The sequence below is a fragment of the Artibeus jamaicensis genome, unplaced genomic scaffold (assembly GCF_021234435.1).
Source record: "Artibeus jamaicensis isolate MK-2021 breed Jamaican fruit bat unplaced genomic scaffold, CSHL_Jam_final contig_391, whole genome shotgun sequence".
NCBI classification, from domain to species: Eukaryota; Metazoa; Chordata; class Mammalia; order Chiroptera; family Phyllostomidae; genus Artibeus; species Artibeus jamaicensis.
Window position 1 is genome coordinate 10,737,860 of NW_026521814.1, and position 25,702 is coordinate 10,763,561.

The following is a 25,702-nucleotide window of genomic DNA, read 5'->3' on the forward strand; positions in this document are numbered from 1 at the left end:
CCTTTGGGATTCTTCCCTAGGACTTAAAAAGATTCCGTTTTCTCCCTTGCGGAATGATGCCGCAGACCCCTGCCCTTCTTTGTCACCCCACTGAAGGCTTTATTTAATGTTGCGTGTGTGTGTGTGTGTGATTATATGTTTCCTAGCTGATACATGTAGTTTGCCCACCCTGAGCCACCTACTGCAGAGGGGCACCTTAGGGACAAACGTGTGACTATAGGAAATGTTTGGAGCTCTTCAGATGACAGGCTCTGTGGAAGTGCTGATACTCATTACATGGAACTTATTTCTGAGAGATTTGCATCGCTAATTGCTTGTTTCTCCCAACACCCCTCTGAGGAAGATCAGTAGTATTACTTGAAAATATAAAGTGCTATATAATTTTGCACTTACACAGCCCCCTTCATGGAGCACCTCCAAGTGCCTCACAAACATTAACTCATTCCTCACAAGGCTCTGGTGAAGGAAGTTAGAGTTTGCTTTTCTTCATTTTACACTGAGATTTTCTGAGACAGGTGCAAGATGAAAGAGTTTCTGGCCCCACACTGTTTAGCTTGCCAAATAATGCTTCCTGTCTAGCAGCCCTTTGGTCTCCCCTGGTGCCACAACCGGTAATGCTCTTGTGTTTAGCTAGCCCTGCTTAGAAGGTTCTCTCCTGAGCAGAGTGGTTTCATCGGTTTGTACACCAGTTTGAGAACCTGAAACCACACCATGTGGTGCTTTGCTTGCACCATGTGGCGGAAGAGCACTAAGCTCTTTACAGGGTCTCCTCTCAAAAGACACATCTTCATCTATGAGGGGCTGATCTCCCATTTTTTGGGTCCCACCTCCCCCTAGACAATGCTGTGTGGGGACTGAGCTGGTGGACTGGATGCTGCAGCAGACTCCGTGCGTTCACTCCCGAACTCAAGCTGTTGGCATGTGGCAAGTTCTGGTGGAAGACGGTGTCCTCAACCATGGTAAGACGAGCCACAGTCCCTGGAAAACCCTCGAGAAATGCTAAATGCATGTCCCTGGGTAAATTGTTGCTGAACTCCCAAATGGGCAAGAAAGAATTATGACCCCCTCAGGGAGCCTCCAAGCTCAGCATCTTCATTTAGCAATACAAATGCAGCGAGCAAGTGGGTACTATTGATTGCCGCGTTCCACCGCGGTACCTTCCTAACCTGGGAGACTATATAAAGGAAAATGAAATTGCAACCCGAGTGCATCAGTTCCAATTATGTTTATTAGTTTGCATTCATGGTTCATTGATAGCGTGATTATACTCTGAGCACCGCACAGCAATCCTGATGCAGGGGCAGAATGAAGAGCAGTGAGACGGGTGGCTGGGCCAATGACTAGGAAGAAAGTAATGAATCCTGAAGCTGCCCGTTAACCATGGTGTTGTGTGGGGGGCCCATTTGCACACCCACAGGAGGACCGCATTTAAAATCAGGAATGTGCTCCGCAGTGGCAGCCCCTGATCTCCACAGAGTAGCTATGTGGACCTGGGGTGTGACTGTGGCGGAACAGTGTGCGCCATTTGTGTGAAGACCACTTTTCCAAATGGCCCAACTTTTAAAATCTTTCACTTAATTCACCAGCACCTGGGAACCTACAGATGGCTTTGCCAGTGTTTCTCAGACTTTAATGCACATACCAGCTACCCGGGACTCTTGCTAAAGTGCAGATTCTGATGCAGCAGATTCGGGACAGGTCCTGCGAATGCATTTCCAACACGCTGCCCAGAGGCTGCTGTTCTGGGATCACATTTTCACCTTCTCTTTCTCTTTTATCAGTGGTGATGCTCTGACCTGAAAGGGGGCTTCAAAGCTTTGAGACATATAGATAAGGGATTCTGAGCTAAGTTCCCGGACTTAGTCCTTCCACATCTCAATCTTTTTCTTTAGAGGAAACAAGGGAAAAAACTTTAAAAAATCAGAACTGGATGGGAAATACTATTAAATCTTCCTAGGGGTAGGTTAGGGGTACCTGACCTAAAAGCTTGGTCTAGTCAGCTTTGTTCAAACAATTGTACTCTAATTTTTTAAAGTATAGACAAATATGTTTATGAACAGTATACATAATAAGAAAAACATGAATTCTTATCCCAACAAAGTAAATTTTTTTTAAGTCTGTGCTTTCAAGTTAGAGCATGATCTAGAAGTTGGTTATTTTCCCTTTTGGGGAAGATGTACCACATGCCAGAAAATGTCATCAGGGTAATTTTTGCTCATCTCAGACGAGTTGGCAGTTTGTCCTGCAAGAGTCCTAGGGTGGTCCAGGAGACAGGCGGGTCAGAGGGAGCTGTGAGGTGCCGGCTGCAGCTGGGAGGCCACGTCTCGCAGCTGCACTGCCCTAGGCAGGCGGAGAGAGAAGGCTGAGGAGTCTCACTGTTTTGCTACCAGTTGGCTGTCTTGCCCGGCATCATCCATTTGTTTCTGGTAACCGGGTCCGGGAGGCAGAGGTGCACCAACTGACACTGGCCTCCATGTTTCCCACAGTGGACCAAGAGCATCATTTCCAGGACAAATATTTATTTTATCGATTTCTGGATGATGAGCACGAGGACGCTCCTTTGCCCACTGAGGAGGAGAAGAAGGAGTGTGATGAGGAGTTCCAGGACACCATGCTGCTGCTGTCACAGATGGGCCCTGATGCCCACATGAGGATGATCCTCCGCAAACCGTGAGTGAGAGCACGGCGCCCACCTGCTGCACGTCGCCAGGGACACCCAGTGGGCAGGCGTACCCCTGGGGAGCATGGGCTGATTTTCAAAAGCTCTGGCCTCACCCAGGGCCAAAATAGAAACTCTGAAGGGTGAAACAGCAGTGTTTGTCTCTTTCCTCTTTTGTTTTTGAACCAGATAATTTTATTTCCCTTTTGCACACATTAAAAATATAGTGATTTTTTTTAGTGGTCGGCTCAGGATGAAAACTGAGTGCATGCGTTAAGCGACTTTTGGCCAATGACAACAAACCGCGCTGTTTCTATGCCAGACCATCACGGCCCCTTTCTTCCCAATGTAATCAGGCAGAGGCTGTCAGAACTGCGGGCCTCAGGCCTGTGCTTGCACTCATTCATTCATTCACTCATTCAGCACATCCTTTCACCCTGTTCTGGGCCGTCTGCTCTTTTCCTTAAAGACACATGCTAAAGAAAACCACACTGCTCTGTTTAGGCTTTGGGGCCTCCGTTCGGCCAGGGAGACACCCTCTCCCTTCTCTCTCAGCCAAAGCCCGCCTACCCTCCTGGAGCAGCCGAAGCTGAGAACTTCAGCTGTTTAATCAGATCAATTCAGAAAGCAGGAATGAGCCCCTCTTTTTTTCATGGAGCCCTCTGAATTGCTAGGGGGAACACATAGAAGCACACACCACGGTCCCTTCAGGGAAACCTCTTTGATGAGGGACAGCTTGGCACTTGGTTCCAAAAGCACCATGCACAGGCTTATGTTTTCCTGCTGGAAACGAAACCATTCTCCACCCTGCAGCCAGTGCCAGCCAGCTGTGGATGTCAGCGCTGAGTCACTGGCTTGGCGGACCTCCCTTTATTAGCAGCTCTCACACACGTCTTCTGTGTCCACTGGTCACTTTCCAAAAGCGAGATGTCCCTCAGACCAGCTACCTCAATGTCCGCCCCTCACACCAACTCACAACAGCCTTTCAGCTCGCCTTTCTTTCCTTTCCCCAGGAAACTTCCCCTTTGACTTGTCCTTACTCAGTGCTGCACAAGGCTTTTCAACATACTTCACTTTTTATCACACCATGTCCCCTTTGTCAAGACTTTCTCTTGGGTCTTAATGTCCCCTGCCATATGTTTAAAGACCTCGCCCCCTTGACTCTGGGTCTATTGGTTTTCCTCTCCTTTAGCTGCAAACAAACAAAATTTGGTTTTCTGCTTCACATTTTTGTTTCTTCAAACAAAAATTTTATTAGAAAAATCTCAAATATCAAACAGAAAGCTAGAGTTTCACAGACATAATCATAAGTAGCATCCAAGAAACCTTCCCAAGCAAGGTGTGCTCTGTCCGCCCTGAAAGATCACAGGGGCAGTGGCTGAGGGGACATGAGAGAGTCCCCAGGGCCTGGAGAACCCAACACCACCTTTGTAAGCCGTGCCTTTCTTTCCCACCAGACTGCTTCTGCTCTCTCCTCCACGCCCCATCACCCATCGTCTTCACTTCTTCGTCATTTCCTGGATCCACCCCCTTCTTGCTGTTTCTGATGCCACTTTCATTAAAGCCAGCACCATGCAGGGGTTCTGAATCCGAGATGGGACAGCCCCCTTGGGGCGTTTGGAAATACGGGGGGATGTTTGGTTGTCTCAGTACGTGAGGGGCCCCACTGCTGGCGTTCATTGGCCAGTAACTGGAATCAAAGGATGCTAAACACATCTGAACACCAGAGCCCTGGGAAAGGAGGAGCTGTGCTGGAAAGAATGCCCCTGTTGAACATGGCTGTGAGCTTGAGTTTCTTAAAGGCAAAAACATACCTCATTTTACTCCATTCATTTATTTATTCATTTAACCAATGTTTATTGAACGTCTATTTTGTTCTAGATACTATGTTAGTGGCTAAGGCTGCAGCACTGAACAAGAGGGTTGCATTTCCTTCCTGGAGCTTTCTTCTGGTGCAGGAGGCAGACCTTACACAACTAGTTATGCAAGCAGTCATCTTATCACAGCCGCATCATGTACGGCAAAGGGAAATGTGATGGGTGTCAATAGAATATACTATGCAGAGGGGGATTTCATCTGCTGTGGGAGTTAGAAAGGGCCATATCCCCATGAATTTATAGCCCGGCTAATGTTCCCTCGGTTCTTGAACTCTGACCAAGGGAGGCAGAAATGTCATTCTACTTACAAAGATTTTTGAGTATATACCAAAGAGGTTTAAAAAAGTAATGAAATGGTTCCTGCCTTTGGGGAGTTTATAATTCAATGGGAGAGGCACTCCCAAATCAGATTCAGATGCAACAAACATTTATTGAGCACCTGCTATGTGCTAGGCGCCTGCTAAGAAGCTTCATGCTAATTGTTTGATTTACCCTCACAAGGGCCTGAGAGCTGGTTTCGTGAGTCACCCTTAGAAATGGAATTCTTGTTCCTGTGCTTCATTTTTCTCCCCTGAAGTGTTGAATTGCATGATCCTTGGCAGCCCAAAGATTCTTCAGAGGAAATTACATTGCAGAGATTGAAATTTTTCAGCCTATCCCTGGTTGTTAAAGAGCAGGTTTCACCAGAATTATTTTGGGCACCCTTGGGATTTTCCCACCTCCCACATTTCATGAAATTGCAAACATTGGAAGTGGGCTGGTGGTTCCGCTTTTGAGTCTGTGTTCCTGGGTTTTCTTTCTATCGCAAAGACAGCCAGCCCCCAAGAGATGAGAAACTGAAAGAGGAGGCATTATTCAGTGAGACAGACTTTCAAACTCTACACACACACACACACACACACACACACACTTTTTGAAAAATATGATAACTTTTGGAGTTTCTACCTTATTTTACTTAAGTGGAAAGAAAATAAGCTTAGTTGATCAAGAATTTCCAGTATCACCGCTGTCCTTGAAGAGACCAGCTGAGCACTTCGCTCTTGGAAACTTGAGAGTGGGTTCATAGGTCCTAAAAATGTTGACTTTTTACCCCAACTGCCAAGTCATTCAGAAATGTGGAGGCGTGAGATGCATTGGCTCTGTATCGACCAGAGCAGGATCCCCCGGTTTTTTAACTCAGCACAGCTGCATTTTATAACAGTCACCACTGCCAGGGAGGTTGCAGAACTCTGATAATTACTGGGAAAGGAATAACACAATATTCTTTGATGAGAAGATTACTTTGAGAATTTGATTGTATAATGAAGATGTTGCTTTGAAAGGTACTTCCTATTGTTCTGAATCTGAGACTCGCTAGAGGGGAAAAAAAAGTGTCACTTGTTTTGACAGGCTACTTAGAAAAATTCTCTGTTTATTACATTAACTGCGGCATTTTAACTGTCAAACTATGAAAGAATGTTCTGTAGTTTAAAAAACAGAATAGAGCTTCAGGGGAATTTTTTTGGCACACTCTTGTTGCTATTGGTATTGGGGGAAAAACATACATTCTGAATGTGAAATTAGCTTTTTATGTGGTGGCAGGCAGAGTGACTCACAATGCCCATGCTGGCTTCACAGGTGCAGACCTGGATGGCATCTGGGGACAAGTGCCATGGAGCAATGACAGTTTGACGGTGCTGTTGTAAAAGCTCGGCAGACAGGGCCATCAAACCTAAAACGAGGTCTTGGAGCTTATTGTTTTGATTTTGCTTTGTTTACAAGCCTGCAAACAAGAGGTTACCCTACAGCAAAAAGATACAGTGGAGACCCTTACAGTAGGAACATTCTGGCTAGCGTGGAGCAGACACTCTGGATAGGGGACCATGGGCAAAAGGATACAGAGTGACCAGGTCAGCAGGGGGCATAAACTTGAAGCTAGCTGGATAAAAGGAGGCTTCAGGGGGACAAAGCAGGCTCTTGCCATACAAGTCTCCCAATCTCTTCTCCCAAGTAAAGTGAGATACATATAATGCTCCACTGTGTAGAACGATCTGTAAGAAACCAGCCTAGAGGCGGGAGAGAAATGAAGTAGATGCCATTTTTCAGCTCTAATTCTGGGTAGGTCTGCAATTCTAAAATTCCCTAGTAGCCTGGAAGCTTAAGTAGTTCAGAAAGAGGTCATCAGTGAGAACTGAGCAGACAAAATATGAATTTTTAACATTTATTATTATGTATTAAGTATATTACATAAAATATGTTTGTTTACTACACATATATATAATAAGAGAATTGTGGCAGGTTCTGGACTCTTTGAAATTCAGAAACTTCAGTTCATTTATTTTATGTGAAAATATTTTTTTAATTTTTATTTATTCATCTTTAGAAGGGAAGGGAAGGGAAGGAGAGGAGAGAAATATCAATGTGTGGTTGCTTCTGGTGCATCCCCTGCTGGGAACTGGCCTACAACCCAGGCATGTGCCCTGACGGGGAATTGAACTGCGATCTTTTGGTTCTCAGGCCCGTGCTCAATCCACTGAGCTACACCAGCCAGGGCTTGAAAATATTTTTTTAATGTATGCTATAAGGCATCAGGTTGAAAGGAAACAATTTAAGATGACATAAAAATGGTGGGGGAGGTGTTTGGGGGGCGCGGGGGTGGTGTTGGCTGTTCCACACACTTGCTCTAGAGGGCACTTGAGAGGCTGGGTGTTTTCTCTGAATTAGCAGAGCCTGTTTTAATAGAGTCTTTATTTACCCAAGCTGTTTTTGAGGGTGTGAAATTTGAAATCCTGATTAATTACAGGAAAATTTGCTTCCTCAGCGGAACCCAGATTAGCAACCCTACAGTCAGCTGTGCCTAGGGTTTTGATTGTTGTTGGAGTGTGCCAAGAGTAAGTTCAGAGTTGTCAAGTCCATTCTCAGATGCAGATGAGAGGAGAAGAGAAGCATGACTGAAAGAACCCAGCCTTAATGAAATAAATTCACTGCAGATCTTTCCCTTCATAGCAGGACAAACTTTGCCATTGTCCCCCCCGCCCCCCCCCCCCCCCCCCCCCCCCAGCAGGAAAGATTGCTGTGCCCCAGTGGAAGCTTGTGGAATTTACCAGAAGAAAGGACTGTGTTAAGTGGGCCATTTCTTGGGGTTGGATCTGCCTCCCCTGTGTGAAAACGATTTCCGCGATCCCTCGAGTTGACATGCCCCCAAAACTAGCCTTTAAAGTGCTGCCGAGAGGGTTCAGATTTGGGAGAGGGGAAGGTGGACCTAGCTCCCATTGGTAGCCTAGGGTTCATTATAAAATTACCTCAAGATTTTAATGACTTCTGGTTGTTAAAGGCAATCTGTTCCCTGTAGACATTTTGGAAACTGAAAAGAGGCAAAGACCATAAGTGACACTTGCAATCCCACCTCCCAGAAATAATTATTCTTAACATTTTGGTGTTTATCCCTCTGGTTATATTTCTATTCCTATCTCTTTACCTTTAATAATATATCATGTCATTCTCCCTTCACCTTAAATGTTCTTTAAAGTTGGGATTTTTTAATAGGTGCATAGTAATCTGTCCCCATGTTCATGAGCATATTCAGCTTGTCACTGCTGGGTGTTTAGGTTAATTCTCTTTCTTCTTTTATTTTATTATGTCTTTAATTTTATGTTTCAATTACAATTTGCATTCACCATTATTTTGTATTAGTTTCAGGTGTAAGGCAAAGCAGTTAGACATTCAGACACCTTATAAAGTGATCCCCCCAATATTGCCAGTACCCACCTGGCACCATGCATAGCTGTTACAGTATTGTTGACTATGTCCCCTGATTCAAGCCCTTTCTCCTTAACAGCAGCAGAACACAATATTTTAGTGCTCTTCTTCCTGGAACAAAGAAAGAACTCCCAGCAGGTGTAGGGAGGAGGCAAGGCGATGCCAGGAAAGTTCCATCAGGGAACAATAAGCTGATGCTCACTGGAGGAGGGCCCGGACCGGGAGTGCCAGTAAATGTGGCCGAGAGTGAGGCCGAGGCCGGGCTGAAGGGGTCTGCTACCCTCTGTGTACCTTGGATATTATTAGCCGCTTGGGGCACTGCTGGAGAGTTTAAAAGGAAGTGCAGTGTGGTCAGCTTTGCAGCAGGTAGGTTTCTTTGCTGTCTGTGAAGAATGGTTTGGAGGGGTTGGGACCAAAGACAGAACATCAGATACTGAGTTTTATGGGTTAAAATTAATTATGTTTTGAAAATTTAATGACAGCATATGAGATAAATGCATTTGACCCAAGAGTCTGCTCATAAAGTGAAAGATATCCTGAGCACAAGAGCCCTGGATTCCAGTCTTCCCAGTTTACCAATAAATCGCCCAACAACTCCAGACAACACATCTCCTAAGCTATAAACTGAGGCCAGTAATGTCTACTTACTCTCTCTCACCTTCACAAGGGGATTGTATTTAATCACAGCCAACGGTTGTTGAGCTCGTGGGTGCTAGGCACTGTGTTTGACGATGATCTAATTCAATTCTTCCAACAGAACTCTTCAGTAGTTATTTATATCATCCCCATTTTATGGACTAGGAGACAGGCTCAGGTTAAGTCACTTGCCTGTGTTTATCCCAGAAGTGATGGACCTGGGATCTGGTCCAGGTCCGTCTGACCCTAGAGCCTGTGTGGGTTACTATGCTGTACACCCAGCTGTCCTGGGCTGAAGGGATTCAAAAGGGCCTCCTGGGTTTGCCCTTTAAGCACTGGGGAAGAAATATGTTGGGGAAATGTGATATAAAAATAATTGTTACAGACAGATCTTATCTCATTTGATTATTATCATATAGACCTGAATGGAGTACAAGTGTACCATCTACTGTAGAAAAATATTTATTTGCTCAACCCCAGCCAGAATTACAAATACAAATTAATAATTAATAAATGAACCACACTAAACTTTATATAGTAACCTCCCATACAGCCCCTCTGTGAATCTCAAAATAAGTCTGTGAACTGAGTAGGCCTATTCCCCACAATTTACAAGTGAAGAACTTGAGCTTGGTAAATGTCAAGTACCTTCCGTAACATCACCCAGTAGCACATGAGGCTGAAGCAGGAACTGAGCCCACCTGCTTACTCCAAAATCTGGTTTCATTTTTCTACGTCTAACATTCTTTCTTCTCTGCTAGGTTGCCTCAACTTTGTCCTCTCTGGTAGATTGACTAAGCAAGCAGTGAAATCCAAAGAAATAGGGATGATCCCTCTGTCCCTGATTAGTTAAAAATTAATTTTTACAAGGAAAAACCAATAATGCATTCTTGTAAGCACCTAACTTCTCAAAAAAAGTTTGCATTTTCCATCTGTGTGTATATATGTGTACTTGAGAAGTACACACGTGTACGTGTAGATACATGTACATATACATATGTAGACACATGTGTGTGCACAGTGTGTTTGTATGTGTGCATGTAATGTGTATGTGCATAGATGCATGTGTGATGCGTATATGTATGTGTAGTGTGTGCATACATATATGTGTGTATAATTGTGTGTGTGTGTGTGTGTGTATGTGCCTCATACACAAAAGCAAGCAGCTATACTAGCTGATTCCATCCAATTTTTTTCCAACTTGCTGCTTAGGTGTTTTAAAGGAAAATATTTACAGTTGCACCTTTTAAATGGTCTGATGTTAAACGTCTAGCATGTCCTCATAGTAAGCACTTTTGCTGGAAGGATGTTGGGAATATTTAGTTTTCTAAAAACAAAAAATCTTAAATCATGTCGTCTTAAATACACTTAGTGCTCAGAAGCCCTGAAGTCTGTCCCCTTCCCTCCATTCTGATGGGGCGATATCACTCCTCACAAATATTCATAAGCCATTTGCACTTTACAGCAGCTGTAAACTGTATTCATTGCTAACTGTACAAATATGGAAAGAATCCCCGTGTACACAGGCTTTGCTATCAGAACTAAAAAAAGCCTAATTGCGCCTGATGAACTTAAAATGCTCTTTTCTGGTCTAAGATAAGGTGAAGGGGTGGTGGCGTGGCGGGGAGGTCAGCAGACACAGCAGGCAGGACGCTTTATTTTTATTTTATTATTTTTAATCTTCACCCGAGGGTATGTGTATCGATTTTAGGGAGAGAGAAAGGTAGAAAGAGAAACATTAATGTGAGAAGGAAACATCCATCAGTTGCCTCCTGTACGTGCCCCGATAGGTGACTGAACCCACAACTAGGTATGTGCCCTGACTGGGAATCGAACCCGCAACCTTTTGGTGTAGGGGGCAATGCTCCAACTAACCAAGCCACCCAGCCAGGGCTGGGCAGAACACTTTAAATGTCCAATCACCAGGCTCCTAGAATGATTCTAACACTGAAGATCCAATGTTAAGAAGCAAAGGTCCTGGGAAGTGCAGAAAGGAAACACACTTTCTTGGTTCGTCTACAGGGGGTGGGAAACTGCGGCAAACTAACCAGTAAGGGGGGAAGAGGTGAGTTCTGAAGAAGATCTTAGCAGTGCTGGAAAATGACCCCAGTTGGAGAAGTGGCTTTATAAGCAGTAGAGCCAGCTTGGCTGAGGAGCAGTGTGGCATTCCCACCCCCAGAAAAATGTAGCGAAGTGTTTTCTTTATTTTTAGCCTGACTGCGGCTTATGTCAAGGCTTACAATGTTGCCTTTTCTGTATTTTCCCTGTGCACCGGGGAACAGGTCTAGGAGGTGGTGCATCCAGAGGAACTGGGTTATCTTCCTTCTCACTCACATGTTTCACCTCTGTTCGTGTCAACGTGCGGCTTGGTGGCTGGATGAATCCCTCATTTTATCCACGTTCCAATAACCGAGGAGCTCTCTCTCTCTCTCTCCCTGACCTTGATAAATTCCTTGATAAAACTGTATTTACCAGCAGCTTCCAATATCACCTGAGCCCTCCCATCCTTTAATGTATAAACTGCTCCTCCATCCATCCCCGTTTATTATCTTGTCTATAACTAGACGCTGCTGCCAGAATGCATCCCCCGCAGAAACTAGGCCTTTCCACAGCAGGATCCGACAAATCCACATCAGTGTGGCACCATGCAGGTTTGTAAAGAAGCAGGGATGCCTAATATCTCTCCCTGTGACATCTGGAGAAGGACAAGTAAAGACCAGGTACATGCACCGGCTGCCACTCAGAGCTGCCCGAGAGTCAATTCAGTTCTCCAGCCTGTGAAGGTGCCTGGGAGATCCCTCCTCCTGCTCCGGGCGCAGTGTTCCCTTGACTCTTGAAAGCCAAATTGCCTTCAGTCCTTGGGACCCTTTCATTCCTGTCTGAACAGGCTGGGAGCTGATTTACAGGAAAAAAATCTCTTCTTGATTTTTTTCCCTGTCACCCCTGTAAAGACCAAAGCATGAGAGGTGCTTAATGCCACTGTTTGCCAGGAGAAGCCTGCTTTTAAAATGCGGCTTTGTTCAGTGATTGTGTGGGGATTGCTCCGTTGTAGATTTATGAGGTGCTCTTTGAAGGCATGGGGTAGGTGAAGAGGAGAACCTTTGTGGAAGGCCCGGCCGGGAAGAGCGTTGAGTCTTCTCTGAGACACTAGATGGCACAGCAGCTCTGAGCTGCTGGCCTGGGGAGAGGCAGGGCCAGTTCTCTGGTCCCCGTGGGCTGGGAGAGGAGCTCATACGTGGATTCAGTGTGGTGGCACCGGTCTGGCCTCTTCCTGGGGACTTCCATCAACTTTCAGTCCTAATGACATGATGAGGCCCCGGGCAACAGTGAGTTTGCTGGTAGCAAACCTCTCCAGAGTCCTTTTGTTGTTTTGCTAACTGCAATATACTCATTCTTTAAAGTCTCTTTGCACCTTGCAGTGCTGACTTCTCGAACTAAATTAAAATTTTTCTGTAAACAGAACCAAAAAGTTCACGTCTACCTGGCTGGATTGCCAAATGACAGTGGCCTGCCCTGTGATTACTTGACCACCATAGACCTCAGAGTTGGTTTTTTTCTTTCTTTTTTCCTTTCATCTTGAATGTTATTTAGGGCTCAGAGACTAAACTGTTTTTAAGCTTTGGTCTATTCTGTTTCAAACTGCTACCCTAGCTTTCTCCACAGCATCGGGCAGTTCCCCTGGGACGTCTTTATTTCTCCATTGTGGCTATTATTGATGCATGAGCACCAGAGGGTGGAATAAGCTGCCTTGTGGGTCTCTCGATGAGTGTGGTGGTCCCTCCCCAACAGGCTCCCCCTGAAGGCAGTGTGGCCATGCTTCCTGGCAGGTGTTGCTTTCTGAGAGGTGCCTGTGGAGCAGGTGGGCTGAACCCCCTTCCTCCCACCCGTTGCCTAACTAAGGAGAATTTTCCAGGAATGGAGCCCTCCTGGTAATTTTCCTCCTAAAAATCTTGCCACTCCTTGTCCTCCTCTGTGTCTGGCAGGAGGGCCAAGGCTTTCACATGCTCTGTTCTGATTTTTTCTCAGATGCAGGCTCCTTGCTGGACATTTGTTTTAGAGAGCAGGTCTCCAGTGTTAACCCAGCGGTCAACTCCGCCACTGCCCACTGCTCCATGCGGAGCAGGGAGGGGGCCCCTGAACTCCGCCTCTGCCTAGTCCTCGGTGTGGGGCGGGCCCTGCAAGGGCCTGAGTGGAGCAGTCTTGCAGTGAACCCTCCGACCCTCTCCAGTCCTGGTCTTATCAGCAGTGCTGTCTTCCTCCTGTGCTGGTTTTCTCCTCTCAGTGTTGACTTGTGGCTGCCTCCAGTTATTTCTTAGACATTTTATTCCTCTCCGTTTTCTTTCATCCAAGAAGTCCCACAGTTCTCCGATCAGCCGATAGTGCTGTTTCGTGGTTTGTGGTTCATGGTGGCGGTGCTTGCTTGTTTTCTGTGGTGTTTTGGGTTTTCAGATGTCGTCCCCATCAGACCTGCAGTGTGGCAAACAAAAATCTGGCCAGAAAAGGGCCCCCAGCCCAACAAGTGCTCTGTGGTCTTACCTGATCACCGCTGTCCAGGCCCCCCGATCTTGATGGTGTTCGTCTGAGTAACTTCAGCCGGTCTAAGATGGTAATTACTTCCTCACAGCTGGGTGAATAAAGGTATCTTTTAGAAAATATACCTTTTCCGTCATTTAGCAGGATTTAGAGGAAGAGGGGAGGACCAACATTTTCATCCTTTTTCCTTCCTCCACTAATTATTTGTCATGACACTGTGAGCTGTGTCACGACCACCTTGTCTTACTTGACCTTGAATAGGAAGGGTAACAGCGCATAAACTCCCATTTTCTCAGGCCACAAAACAAGAACTGGTTTATGATGTTGCTTCCATAGATCCCTTGGGCAGACCCTGAATTCAGCATAAATTGGGAGAACTAGTGTGTTCATTCATTTGATAAACTGTATTGAACCTCCACCTGATCATAATTCATCCTCCGTTTATATCTTGGCTGCAGCGTATCAGTGCTTTGTGTATGTGAACTCATTTGACCTTTACAACTGTCCTATTTATTCTTCCCATTGTGCAGATGCAGAAACAAAGCATTCTGGGCACCTTGGAAGTTGATGACTTAGGTCTCAAATCCAGTTTCTGCTTCCAATGCAGTGCCTTTTGCACTACCAGATGCTGCTTCTCTTGAGAAGAGCAGCCCAGGGTTATGGGTATTCAGGCAACTATCATTCTTCACAGTATGTTGTGAATACCACAATAGTAGAACCACAGGCTATGGAAGAATAAAGGATGGAAAACCAGTTTCACCTGAGAGATGAGCTGGGGTTAAAGCAAAAAAGAATTCCTAGGCGAAGAGAGAAGGAGCATGTGAGAGGTCTTGGCGATATGGAAAAGCATAGCGTATCTGAGGGATGGAGAAATGTCTGGCACGGTGGAGGGGAGGACAGAGCCATGAGGGAGGAAGTGAAGAGAGGGAAGACAGATGTGTCTGCAAGCGTGCACCGAGATCTGCTTTTAAAGGGCCTTCTGTGGGGACAAGGGGCGCCCCTGCCCAGACTGCACTTGTGGAGCTTGTGGGTTATCTGGGAAGAGATGGCCAGGTTGCTCTCAGAGCTCAGGAAATAGATCTGTTAGGAGATAAAGATTTAGGTCTCAGCGTTATATAGATGAAAGTTGGAGAAGACACTAAGAAAAAAAGTCTAGGAAAATGGGAAGAGAGGGCCAGGAGGGTGAGGGCCCCGTCTCGGCTCACTGGCGTTTGGCCTCGGGCACTGAGTGAGTTCCAGACAGGGCCTGAATATGGCCATCCCTGCCTTTCTTCTCAGACACTCTGGAGCCGCTCCTCAGACCACCAATAATGGCTCGACAGGCAGCCTTGAACCGGCTGTGTCAAAATTTTAATGTGCTGCATTGGGGACCTGACAGTTCTTTCTCATCAGTTTTAACTCTTGGATAATATATAATCAGTTTTAATGTGATGTGTAGATTCTAAGGGCAACACGTTTTTAATCTGTAAGAATTAATATGCAAAAACTTTATAGTTAAAAGAATTAAACCTGAAAAAAGAGTTGATCAATATGGATTTCATGTTCATATTATGTAAAAACACTTTCTAAACTCATAGGTCTGCTCCCAAAATTCTAAATTTGAATCTGTTAAGATTTTAGATCTAAATTCTAACCCTTCTATGTGCTGAGTTTTCCTCCTCCTTCCCTAACAGACCATCCTATAGAGGTGAGAATGACATCAGAGACTGTTTTCTCTTTAACCAGGCTTCTAGGAAGGCCCATACTATTTGCAGCTGATGTCAAGTAGCAGGAACAGCAGGGCAGTTCCTTGGCTGAAGAGCCATAATCCTATTATGCCTACCTGGAGACTTTCACCTTAGCTGCCTCTATTGTAGCTGATGGACTGAGGTGACTCAATTGACTTTTAAATCCCCATGGATCTCGTTTCAAAATCCCCTGTCTAAGTCAAGTGGTAGATTAGGCCCCTTGCTAAGAAGGCCTGGCTCCTTCAGCACCCTGTGGCCATAGGTTTTTCTTTGGTGCATTTTGGGTCCCATACTTTCTGAGTTGCACCATTAAGCACTGGATGGATGCACAGTGGTGATCCTCGGCAGGAGGTGAGCCTGGCTGGCATCTCCCTGGGTCATGGACTTAGTACCTGTCTTGGTATAGTCAAAATTAGGGTGTATATCCTCCACTGATGCTGTAAGAGAGGGATATCATATTCTTTTGTTCATACCAAAGCCATCCTTGAGAAGGTGATATGCAGGGTGTGCAGAGAGTTTTCTCCCTCTGATTAGCCCCACTTGATCTGTCATCTACCCCATATGATAAGTGGCTACAAAATTATTTGATCCAATTAACTATTTTAGGATATTTGCAATTCAGTTTTGGTTGCTCAGAGTACTTATCTATAACCGACTAAATTTCAGGCCTAATTTCCTGGCCCAAATGTTGTACATTGTTAGTTTAACTTCTCATGCAAAGGTTTGAGTTTGAAAGTCATTCTGCTGGGTATTTTTTCCCCACTTGTACAAATAAGTATGTAGGTGCCTTCACATTCACTGCTTCCTTTAGCTCTCATGTCTATCTCAGGAAGCCATAAATTACAGGTGACACTGGGGCTCTGATGTCACGCAGCTGGTGAGGGGTGGCACTGAGGCAGACTCAAAGTCCAGTGCTGGGCTCAACACGTCAACCTTCCCCAAAGTTATTTGACCAAGAAACATTTTTTAAATTACATTTTATTGATTACGCTATTACAGTTTTTCCAATTTTGCCCCCTTTGCCCCCACTACCCAGCACCCCCCACTCCCTCAGGCAATCCCCACACCATTGATCATGTCCATGGGTCATGTGTATAGGTTCTTTGGCTACTCCATTTCCTACACTGTACTTTACATCCCTATGGCTATTCTGTAACTACTTATTTGTACTTCTTAATCCCCTCACCTCTTCACCCATAACTCTACACCCCCTCCCATCTGGCAGTTATCAAAATGGTCTCCATATCCATGGTTCTATCTCTGTTCTTCTTGTTTGCTTAGTTTGTTTTTTAGATTTGGTTGTTGATGGGTGTGTTTTTATTGCCATTTTATTATTCACAGTATTGATCTTCTTTTTCTTAAGTAAGTCCCTTTAATATTTCATATAATAATGGTTGGGTGATGACGAACTCCTTTAGTTTTTTCTTGTCTGGGAAGCTCTTTATCTTCCCTTCAGTTCTAAATGATATCTTTGCTGGGTAGAGCAATCTTGGCTATAGGTCCCTGCTTTTCATGACTTGGAATACTTCTTGCCAATCCCTTCTAGCCTGCAAAGTTTCTTTTGAGAAATCGGCTACAGTCCTATGGGATTTCCCCTGCAGGTAGCTGCTTTTAAGATTCTCTCTTTGTTTTTGACTTTTGGCATTTTAATTATGCTGTGTTTTGGCATGGGCCTCTTTGCATCCATCTTGTTTGGGACTCTCTGTGCTTCCTAGACTTACATGTCTATTTCTTTCAACAAATTAGGGGAGTTTTCCTTCATTAATTTTTCAAATGCATTTCCAATTTCTTGTTCTTTCACTTCTCCTTCTGGTACCCCTGTGACGTTGGAACACTTGAAGTTGTCCCACAGGCTGCTCACACTATGCTTGTTTTTTGCTTCCTTATGTTCTAAATCATTGATTTAATTCTTGGCTTCATCCACCCTACTGTCATTTCCCTGTAAATTCTTTATTTCAATTAGTGAATCCTTCGTTTCTGACTGGATTTTTTTTATGCTGTTGAGGTCCTCACTAAGTTCCTTGAGAATCCTTATAACCAGTGTTTTGAACTCTTGCATCTGATAAATTGCTTATCTCCATTATGTTATGTTATCTCCAACACTCCTTTTTCTGGAGTGTTGATCTGTTCTTTCCTTTGGGCGTTTCATTGTCTTCTCATTTTGGCAGCCTCCCTGTGTTTGTTTCTATATAGTAGATAGAGCTGCTTTGACTCCCTGCCTTGGTAGTGTGGTCTAATGTAGTAGGTGTCCTGTGAGGTCCAGTGGCACAGCCTCCCCTATCACCCAAGCTGGGTACTTGAGTTGAGCACTTTGTGTGGACTGAGTTCACCCTCCTCTTGTAGTTGAGTCTTTATTGCTGTTGGCAGATCAATGGGAGGGATTTACCCAAGCCAGTCAGCTTCAAGGACTGGCTGTGATCACTGACCGCCAACATCCACCCTCCGTGGTGGATCATCTGCCCAAGGGCATGGTGGAGGTGCTCCAGTGTGGTCTGTTGCTGTCCACTGTGTGCGTTGGCCCTGGAGTTTCCTGGATGGTGCAGATCATGGTTAGCCTCTACCTGTGTTTTGTCCAAGGGCACCCTGCCTGAGCTGTAAAGCAGTCTGAGATGGCCGCTACCTGTGCTGGGCTTGGAGATTCAGAGGTGAAGCCAAGCTGTGACTCTAATCTGGCTGCTGCTAGGGCTCACTGAAGCCAGCTGTTGCTTGTTTGATAGGATTTAGGAGCCAAGATCAGCTATTCTTATGGAAAAGCAGCTTGGGTGGGTCCATAAGTTGGATGGGATAAAGCTCTCTGTGGATCTCCAAGGCTGGCTGCTGCTAGTGCCAGGTCTGAGGCCACTTAGAAAGAGGTATGAGGGATGGGGGCTCACTGAGGCTGGCTGTTGCTTGTCTGAGAGGGATTTAGGAAGTTGTGAAGCATGTGCCAACAGGCATTCATATGTAAAAGCAGCCTGAGTGGGCCCATAAGTTGGGTAGAATAGAGGCTCTGGGGATCTCCAGGGCAGGGCAAACAGTGTTAGCCAGGTTGATGGAGTCTCAGATATGGCACCAGACTGCCAGCTCTCTGGCTTTCTGGGGGAAGGGTTCAGAAAAGGGCATTGGCCTCTGTCTACCTTTCTGTCTGGAAGGAAGCTGTCCCCCAGCTCTTGCCAGACACTTCAGTTCCTCCCTGTGTGCCACTGGTGCCTTTCAAGCTGTGACCCTGGTGCTGGAGCTCAGCGGGAGTGAATCTGAGTAGGTCCATGTGTGGGTCCTTTAAGGGGAACTGCTTGGGGCTCCAGCAGTTTCTTCCCTTGACTCAATCTCTGCTGATTTTTGCAGCGAGATGTTATGGGAACGTCTTCCTGGCGTGGAACCCTGAGCCAGGCATCCTGATGTGGGGCTGGGACTCCTTGCTACCAAGATATCCTTTCCAACTTTTCATCCACCACATTCGGATGTGGGACCAGCTCATTCCATGTTCTGCTCCTTCTACCAGTCTGGATAGATTTGGTTTCTTTAATCCCATAGGTCTTGGACTTCCATTCAACTTGATTTCTGATGGTTCTGAGTGACAGTTGTTTTATATTTTACTTGTCATTTTGATGTGGCTGTGTGAGGAGATAAGCTGTGTTTACCTGTGCCACCATCTTGACTGGAAGTCCCAAGGAACACTTCATAAAAATACAATGTGATTAAGGTTGGAATGTCATCCTTAATTCAATGTTTAAATATTTAGTATATAGTAACATTAAGTAATACCATAAATTATTAATTTTTTAGTTTTTTAACTTTATTTGTATTGTTAAGACTATTACAGACGTCTCCATTTATCCCCACCTTTGTCTACCTTCCCCCAACTCCTGCCCCCACCCTCTGGCCTTTCCTGCACCGTTGGCTGTGTCTGTGGGTTATCCACATACGTTCTTTGTCTGATCCCTTTACCTTCCTTCTGCATCCCCCGCCCCTGACAGCGGTGAGTCTGTTCCATGTATACAAGCTTCTGGTTCTATTTTTTTGTCATTTTGTTCACTAGATTCCACATATAAGTGAGATCATATGATAATACTATAAATTATTCAAGTTTTAGGACAAAATCCATAAAACAGACTGATGATGATATAACAGGTAACATACCTGGTTGCAGAAGTTAGCTGCAGACAAATGCTGCCTGTGCAGATCGACTTCCTAGCACTCTCAGAATTAATAAGCAATTTGTTTTAAAACTTCAATAACATGCTAGTCAGGGTTTCTTATATTGCAGAGAGCAGTAGAAAATCTAAATTAGCTGGCTTCTGTAGCTTACTGGATTGAGCACAGGCTGCGAACCAAAGGGTTGCCGGTTCTATTCCCAGTCAGGACCCATGTCTGGGTTGTAGGCTGGTCCCCGCTTGGGGCCGTGAAAGAGGTAACCAAATATTGATGTTTCTCTCCCTCTTTGTCTTCCTCCTTTCCCTTCTCTCTAAATAAATAAATAAAATCTTTTTAAAAAATTTAAATTATGACCAATTATATTTTCTCACTGATCTCTAGTTAAATGCTGTCAGTGATTCCAGGACAATTATAGACACGAAGGATGTGTAGGGACCCACTCTGTCCTCCTATGCCAAAATGTCCGTAACATCCACATACCTTATGAAAGGCAGACTATTGGATAGTAGCTTTATAATAAATTCTAGGGGGAAGTTAACTAGCACACCGGTGAACACCTCATGGGACAGTGGTCATCCATGACACAGAGTTGGGGAAATGTATGTACACACTTCTCTTCTTTATTTTTCCTCCCAGTCCAAGTTGCTACTATTTGTCTTCTGCCATCTCATGCCCTCACCTGTGCAGGGATAGGAAAGAAAATGTTGAGTCTCTGCACATCCCTTATTAAGTCCTGTGGTGGAAGGACTTAACCTGGGGCATAGTGACGGCAGCGTTATTATTCTGTTAGGCCAAGATATCATACAGGATCCCAAGGAATTTGGATCAGTCATCCAGTTGATTAAATCGTTTCTAGTTGCATTAAAAGGCAAGTTTTGTTGTTATTGATTAAGATACTAATGAAAAGCCATTTTTAAGAGCGATCGCCTACAAAGTGGGAGATAGATTTGCCAACTCTACATGCTGTAAGCAGAGATGGTCCTCCCTGTAAGACTGGAGGGGAGGGGGACTCCGTGCACATTCATTCACTGAGAACGCACTCCTTTCAGAAATTCCTTCAGGGGTTGTGATGGCATAGTCTTGCCCTCTGTCAACACCTTTGCACAGAGATTATTCCTAAGAAATCTGTGAACACAGTATTGACCCTTGAATTCATTTTGCTATTTCAGGCTTCAGTGATGAATTTTTCCTCATTATTTCCTTTTTACCTTTTTCTCTGTAGACCTGGCCAGAGGACTATGGATGACCTAGAGATTATCTATGAGGAGCTCCTTCACATCAAAGCCTTATCCCATCTTTCTACCACCGTAAGTTGTCCCTTGTTGAGCGCGGTCGGGGGGACCTTGAGTTAAATGCACTGTTAGGACGGGAGGAGTCGGATATGGAGTGGAGGGCAGGGTGTCTGGATTCTACCTCACGAATCATCCCGAGTCTTTCTCATGACATGCTAAGTAAATTATACTCAAGAACAGTCATTGTAATGGGGTCGCGTATTGTCACATCTTTAGTAGTTGCCACATGCTTTGAACCCCAAAGCAGTGTGGTGTGAGTAGGAGTGAACATAAGCTTTATCTTTCCAAACCTTGGAAACTACACACTTAGACAAAAAAGCCAGGCCTTAAAAAGGGGCCCTGAGCCCTTTCTATGAAATACAGAGCCAGAGGGAGGAAGGAGAGGAATCACGCCGACCTGTCCTGGCCCCAGTGGCCAGCTTTGCCCAGGTTTGCTGCCCTTTTGAAAAAGGAAGGAGGAGGTTCAGGGGAGCCTCACTTCAGCTACAACAGCAGTACCCGGTAGTGAAAAATGGCCTGGTGTCTGTATCTGACTTTAAATTTCTACACGATTAAGATATTTAGGAAAGGATGGACAGAGATTGGCCTTTGAGTAGGGACAGAAACAACTCCTCCCGCCAAAGGGACATAGGAACAGGCTTTCCAGGTAAAGCTCCTCTTCTATGCTAATCATTCAATAATAATAACAAAAGGTTGCTTCAGTGTTCACAGGTTCTGTACCAAGGCCCCTAGCAACACCTGCATTTCATTCCCGACTCGCTATGGCAGTGAGCGATCACGTGGTGGCAGTCTCTGTGGTCTCAGCCCTGTGTGGGAGGGTTGAGGTCTCTGCAGAGAGCAGTGGGGCATTTGTCAGAGCCCTGAGCGGAAGGGCTCCAAACCCCTCCGCCTTCAACCCAACAGAGCTGCCTTCACATTTCTCCCCGCTGCGCTGCTGGGGGTCCGGATGCTTGCTCACCTACGTGGAGTAACCAGGGATATGGTCCAGCCCAGCCTCCCCTCTCACCCACCACTGCCCCGTCATTGTCACTTCATCCTTGGGGGCAGGGAGGAGGTCTAGTGCCTGGGAGACTCATCTGGGAAGCCCCAGCACATGTGAGCACCGTGGGCTCCCACCGCAGAGGAGGCGAGGGAAGACCCCTCCCCTTCCTGCACTGCAGGTCCCCAGCAGGGCCCTGTTCTGACTTCCCAGTCCCGATGGAATTAGGCAGACTGGGGACCGTCTCCAGTTCTCCCTCAAGCCTGGGAAAGCCTCAGGCTACTTGATTCTTAGGGTGATAGGGCCAAAATTTGGGACGATAATTTGGAACTTAGTTTTTGTTATTTTAACTATCTTGGAATATACATCTGCTCACACATTTAAGCTTAATTATTCAACTTGAACTCATTGGATTTTCCAACATATTTGCAGGGATGCCTTATGTGGGATGCAGGAAAGAGCCTCTAATGTCAACAGAGCCGTAGGATATTGTGGTCACTCGCACCTTCTCCTTCAAGACAAAAGCTAGGCAGTGAAATTGGCTAGTGCAGATGTGTGACACCATGTTTCCAGCGGTCCCCAGGGCGGTTGTCTTATATAAACCGGCTTATGAAAGAGCTTTTGTAAGAGCTTTAAGAATCTCGCGGCAAAGCTAGTGAAAGAAGTTCTAGGTGACACTAACAGCAAGCCGAGGCAGAGATGGCTGTGAGGGAAGAGGGTACAGTTGGCAATGTTCAGAAAGGGAAGGTGTCCCTCCCCCTGCCCCGAATCTGGGCTTTCCACATTCCTTCTCTTCTTCTTCCAGGTGAAGCGGGAGTTAGCAGGTGTTCTCATTTTTGAGTCTCATGCCAAAGGAGGCACCGTCTGTAAGTAAAAGCTGCAATCGGACATTGGGCCAGGCTGGCCCCCTCGCCAGCATGTGTCATGGGGGCCTGGCTGCAGACACTCCCCTTTCCTGGGCCTGGGTCAGACTTGGCAAGACGTCCTGTGGCACTTTTGTTTTCCGGGACCTGTGATCATTCCCAGGAAGTGTCTGTTATTCTGCAGCACAGTGGTTTTCTGGGACCAGCGTGGGAGCCATTGCCGCGTCTCTGCTTGCTTCCTACCCACTGTCTCAAGGTGGCGTTGAAGGAGGCTGGGATGAAGCTGCTCCTCAGGCCGGGGCTTTTCACAGTGACCTCACTCCAGAGGGTGGTTTTAGCAGAACTCACCCATCTCTCCGGAGCACTAGTTAGAATGATAAACAATCCTGTTTTCTTTTTCTTCTCTCACTTCCATTATCAGCTCCAAGCCTGGAAGAATTTCTTTGACCCAAATATTTACACAGTACTAATATTTAGGATCTCTCCAGAATCCAGACTGTAACTTAGTTCCGTGATTATATTTGGAAGCAAAAAGTGAAATTTGATATCAATAAATGTGAAGAAACTTGTTCAGGCTAGCATTTCCCACTAGTCCGCAAAGTCCTTCTTGAAAAGTAGGGCCAGGGGTCTTCTCCGGTCTGGAGACGCCACCCTCTCTACCCTCTCTCGGAGAAGCGCGTGCGTCGGCCTGCCAGGGCTCCTGGAGGGTCTGCCACAGAGAGAGACGTTCACTCCATTTGACTCGCATTTCCTAGACCTGGTGAGACACAGAACACGTGTTTCGTGGACACCCGTGAGTGTTTCAGGAGACACTCTGGGGAAAGTCTTGTTCTTTCTTCAGGCCAAGTTATGTTAGCCAAACAAGCAGGGGGCAAAAATTATAAATGCAAAAAGTTATAAAAATTACATTTCAAATGTTTTCCGGTCATCAAAAGTGCTGTCTCTAACACTGATACCTACTGTAATAAGAAAGGCCTTTCTTGAAATTTGAAATGTTTACTTTAGTTTTTTAAAAAAATGTGTTGACCACTGGTGATTTACAACTTGTCTTTTATTCTTTTCACTCAAACTTACTGATTGTTTTCATTTTATTATGAAATCTTTATGTATTTCAAACAGATAATAGAGATTATCACACGTACCCTTTTAATCTTTATTAAACACTAACATGCAACATTTTTTTATGTTTTGTAAAGAATGAAATTATAGCTACAGTTGTTTCCTCCTTTGTCGCATTCTTCTCTTTCCTTCCCCCAGGGAACCTCTATCCTAGATGTAGCCGTTATAGTTTAAAAAATATGTAGACGTCTAGATCCATAAACAGCAGTAGCAATGATCTGCACGTTTTCAGATTTCACATTACTGGTCAGATTACTTTTAAAAACTATGTTCTACAGCACAATAAGTTTGGGTGAGTTGTGGGTGGAAGTGTGTCACGTGATGAAGTGGATTGCTGGTGAGTTCCCAGCCGGTAAAAACGGACCTTTCAGGGAGGAGCGAGCAGAGCCGTGCTTCTGCCCCTCTGTGTGCTGTCGAAAAGGAAATAATATTCCACCTGAATAAGTTAGTGTTTGCCGGTATCTTTTTTCCTTCTGGAATAAACGTGTAGTTCTGGGAACTTAAAGTGAATATCTGATAAGCTGTAATTTATATTGATGTGCTTCTATTCTTGTGATAAGTCTTTTTATCTTTTTGTATCTAGTGTTTAACCAGGGAGAAGAAGGCACCTCCTGGTACATTATTCTAAAAGGATCAGTGAATGTAGTCATTTATGGCAAGGTATATGTATCTTTTTCTCTTTGAATCTTCCTTATGCTCCATTTACCTGTGTGGCGCTCAGTATTAACAATGTAGCACTGCAATGAAACTTGCAACGATATTGTTACTCAATGTAGAAAGTCATTACAGCATCTCTAATTGTAAATTATCTAAATTATTATACTCAGCAGTATTGAACTTTGTGGGGGCATCACCTTATAGATTATAATGTATACCTTTAAGTCATTCCATAGCCCATATTACTCAGTGAAAGAAAAATTTAACATTACAATTTAATTCCATAACTCCTCTGTGGCATCCCTGGATACGGCCCATTTATATACACAGTGTGTTTGGAGAAGGGGAGTCTGGTGGCGGGAGGCTGGTGGGCATCGGCTCTATCTCAGGGATCACCCTCATCTAAATGTCTGCTCTCTTCAGGGCGTGGTCTGTACCCTGCATGAAGGAGATGATTTTGGCAAGCTGGCATTAGTGAATGACGCCCCCAGAGCTGCCTCTATCGTCTTGCGGGAAGATAACTGCCATTTCTTAAGAGTAGACAAGGAGGATTTCAACCGGATTCTGAGGGTAAGTCCAAGGCAGACTGGCTGAGGGGTATCCCATTTTCCCTCTGGCCGGATCAAAGATCTGCGTGTCATGTGAACTGAGTGGTGCTGTGATTAATGAAGGCCCAGGGAGCAAAGAGCCTGGTCACAGACCCGGGGCGTTCAGTGTGCTGGTGCATGCGGGGCCCACAGGGGATATCCAGGAACAGCTGGGCTCACGGCTGGCCCAGTCTGAGAACTGAAGGCATAGTGGGACTCTGGCAAACGTCAAAGCCAGGCATGTCTCTTTGCGACCCAAGGCTTCCACCTTTGTGTCCTTCCTCACGCATGTCTTTCTCTATCCTAAACCTTCCTAGACTCCACCTCTAGTCTGTTCCCAATCTGAACATTTCTTTAACATCACACACTCTCTTGATTTATGGAGTGATTACATTTTAGTGGGAATTAGTGTTAATCATGGTTACTCTAACCAAGCATTTTTATTTCAAGTGCTTAATGTCAAACTGATTCACACTAAAGGAATTTTAGACTTTGGCAAGTAGGCGAAAAATAATTGCATTTAAAGTTGGCTCTGCAGATGGGCCTCCTCTAAGCCTGGCAAGGTATTTGTGAGGGTGGGCGATCTTTAAAAGAGGTGGTCTCTGGCCCTTCCCCTATCCAGTGCAGCCCCTGGACCCTGGGGAGGAACAGCCCTGCTTTGGCAGGTTATGGACTAATTATGGACTGCTGGCGATGATGACAGTGTCCTGTCACCCCTGGGCTCTCAGGTGGCTCTTACTCCATCCCTCCCTAGCTTGAGGTCACGCAAAGACACTGTTCCCTCCAGCATCACTTTGCTCTGCTCCCTCCCTGCTGGCTGACAGCAGACTCTGTTCCCCACCTCTCCTACCCTCAGCATCTCTGTGCACGTTACCTGAAAGTCCAAAATGCAGCTTCTGTG

The 25,702-nt window shown here is 45.4% G+C and overlaps 1 protein-coding gene across 17 annotated transcripts in view; it reads left to right on the forward strand.

Annotated features, from left to right (window-relative positions):
• Positions 1 to 25,702, forward strand: part of RAPGEF4 (Rap guanine nucleotide exchange factor 4) — a 286,117-nt gene that overhangs the window by 200,258 nt on the left and 60,157 nt on the right. For all 17 annotated transcript variants that reach the window (XM_053665181.1, XM_053665182.1, XM_053665184.1 and 14 more), the window contains 6 exons: positions 838 to 959; positions 2,487 to 2,670; positions 20,527 to 20,611; positions 22,381 to 22,441; positions 24,141 to 24,217; positions 24,638 to 24,784. In XM_053665181.1, coding sequence (XP_053521156.1) covers positions 838 to 959; positions 2,487 to 2,670; positions 20,527 to 20,611; positions 22,381 to 22,441; positions 24,141 to 24,217; positions 24,638 to 24,784 — 676 coding nt within the window. The remainder of the gene's footprint in view (positions 1 to 837; positions 960 to 2,486; positions 2,671 to 20,526; positions 20,612 to 22,380; positions 22,442 to 24,140; positions 24,218 to 24,637; positions 24,785 to 25,702) is intronic.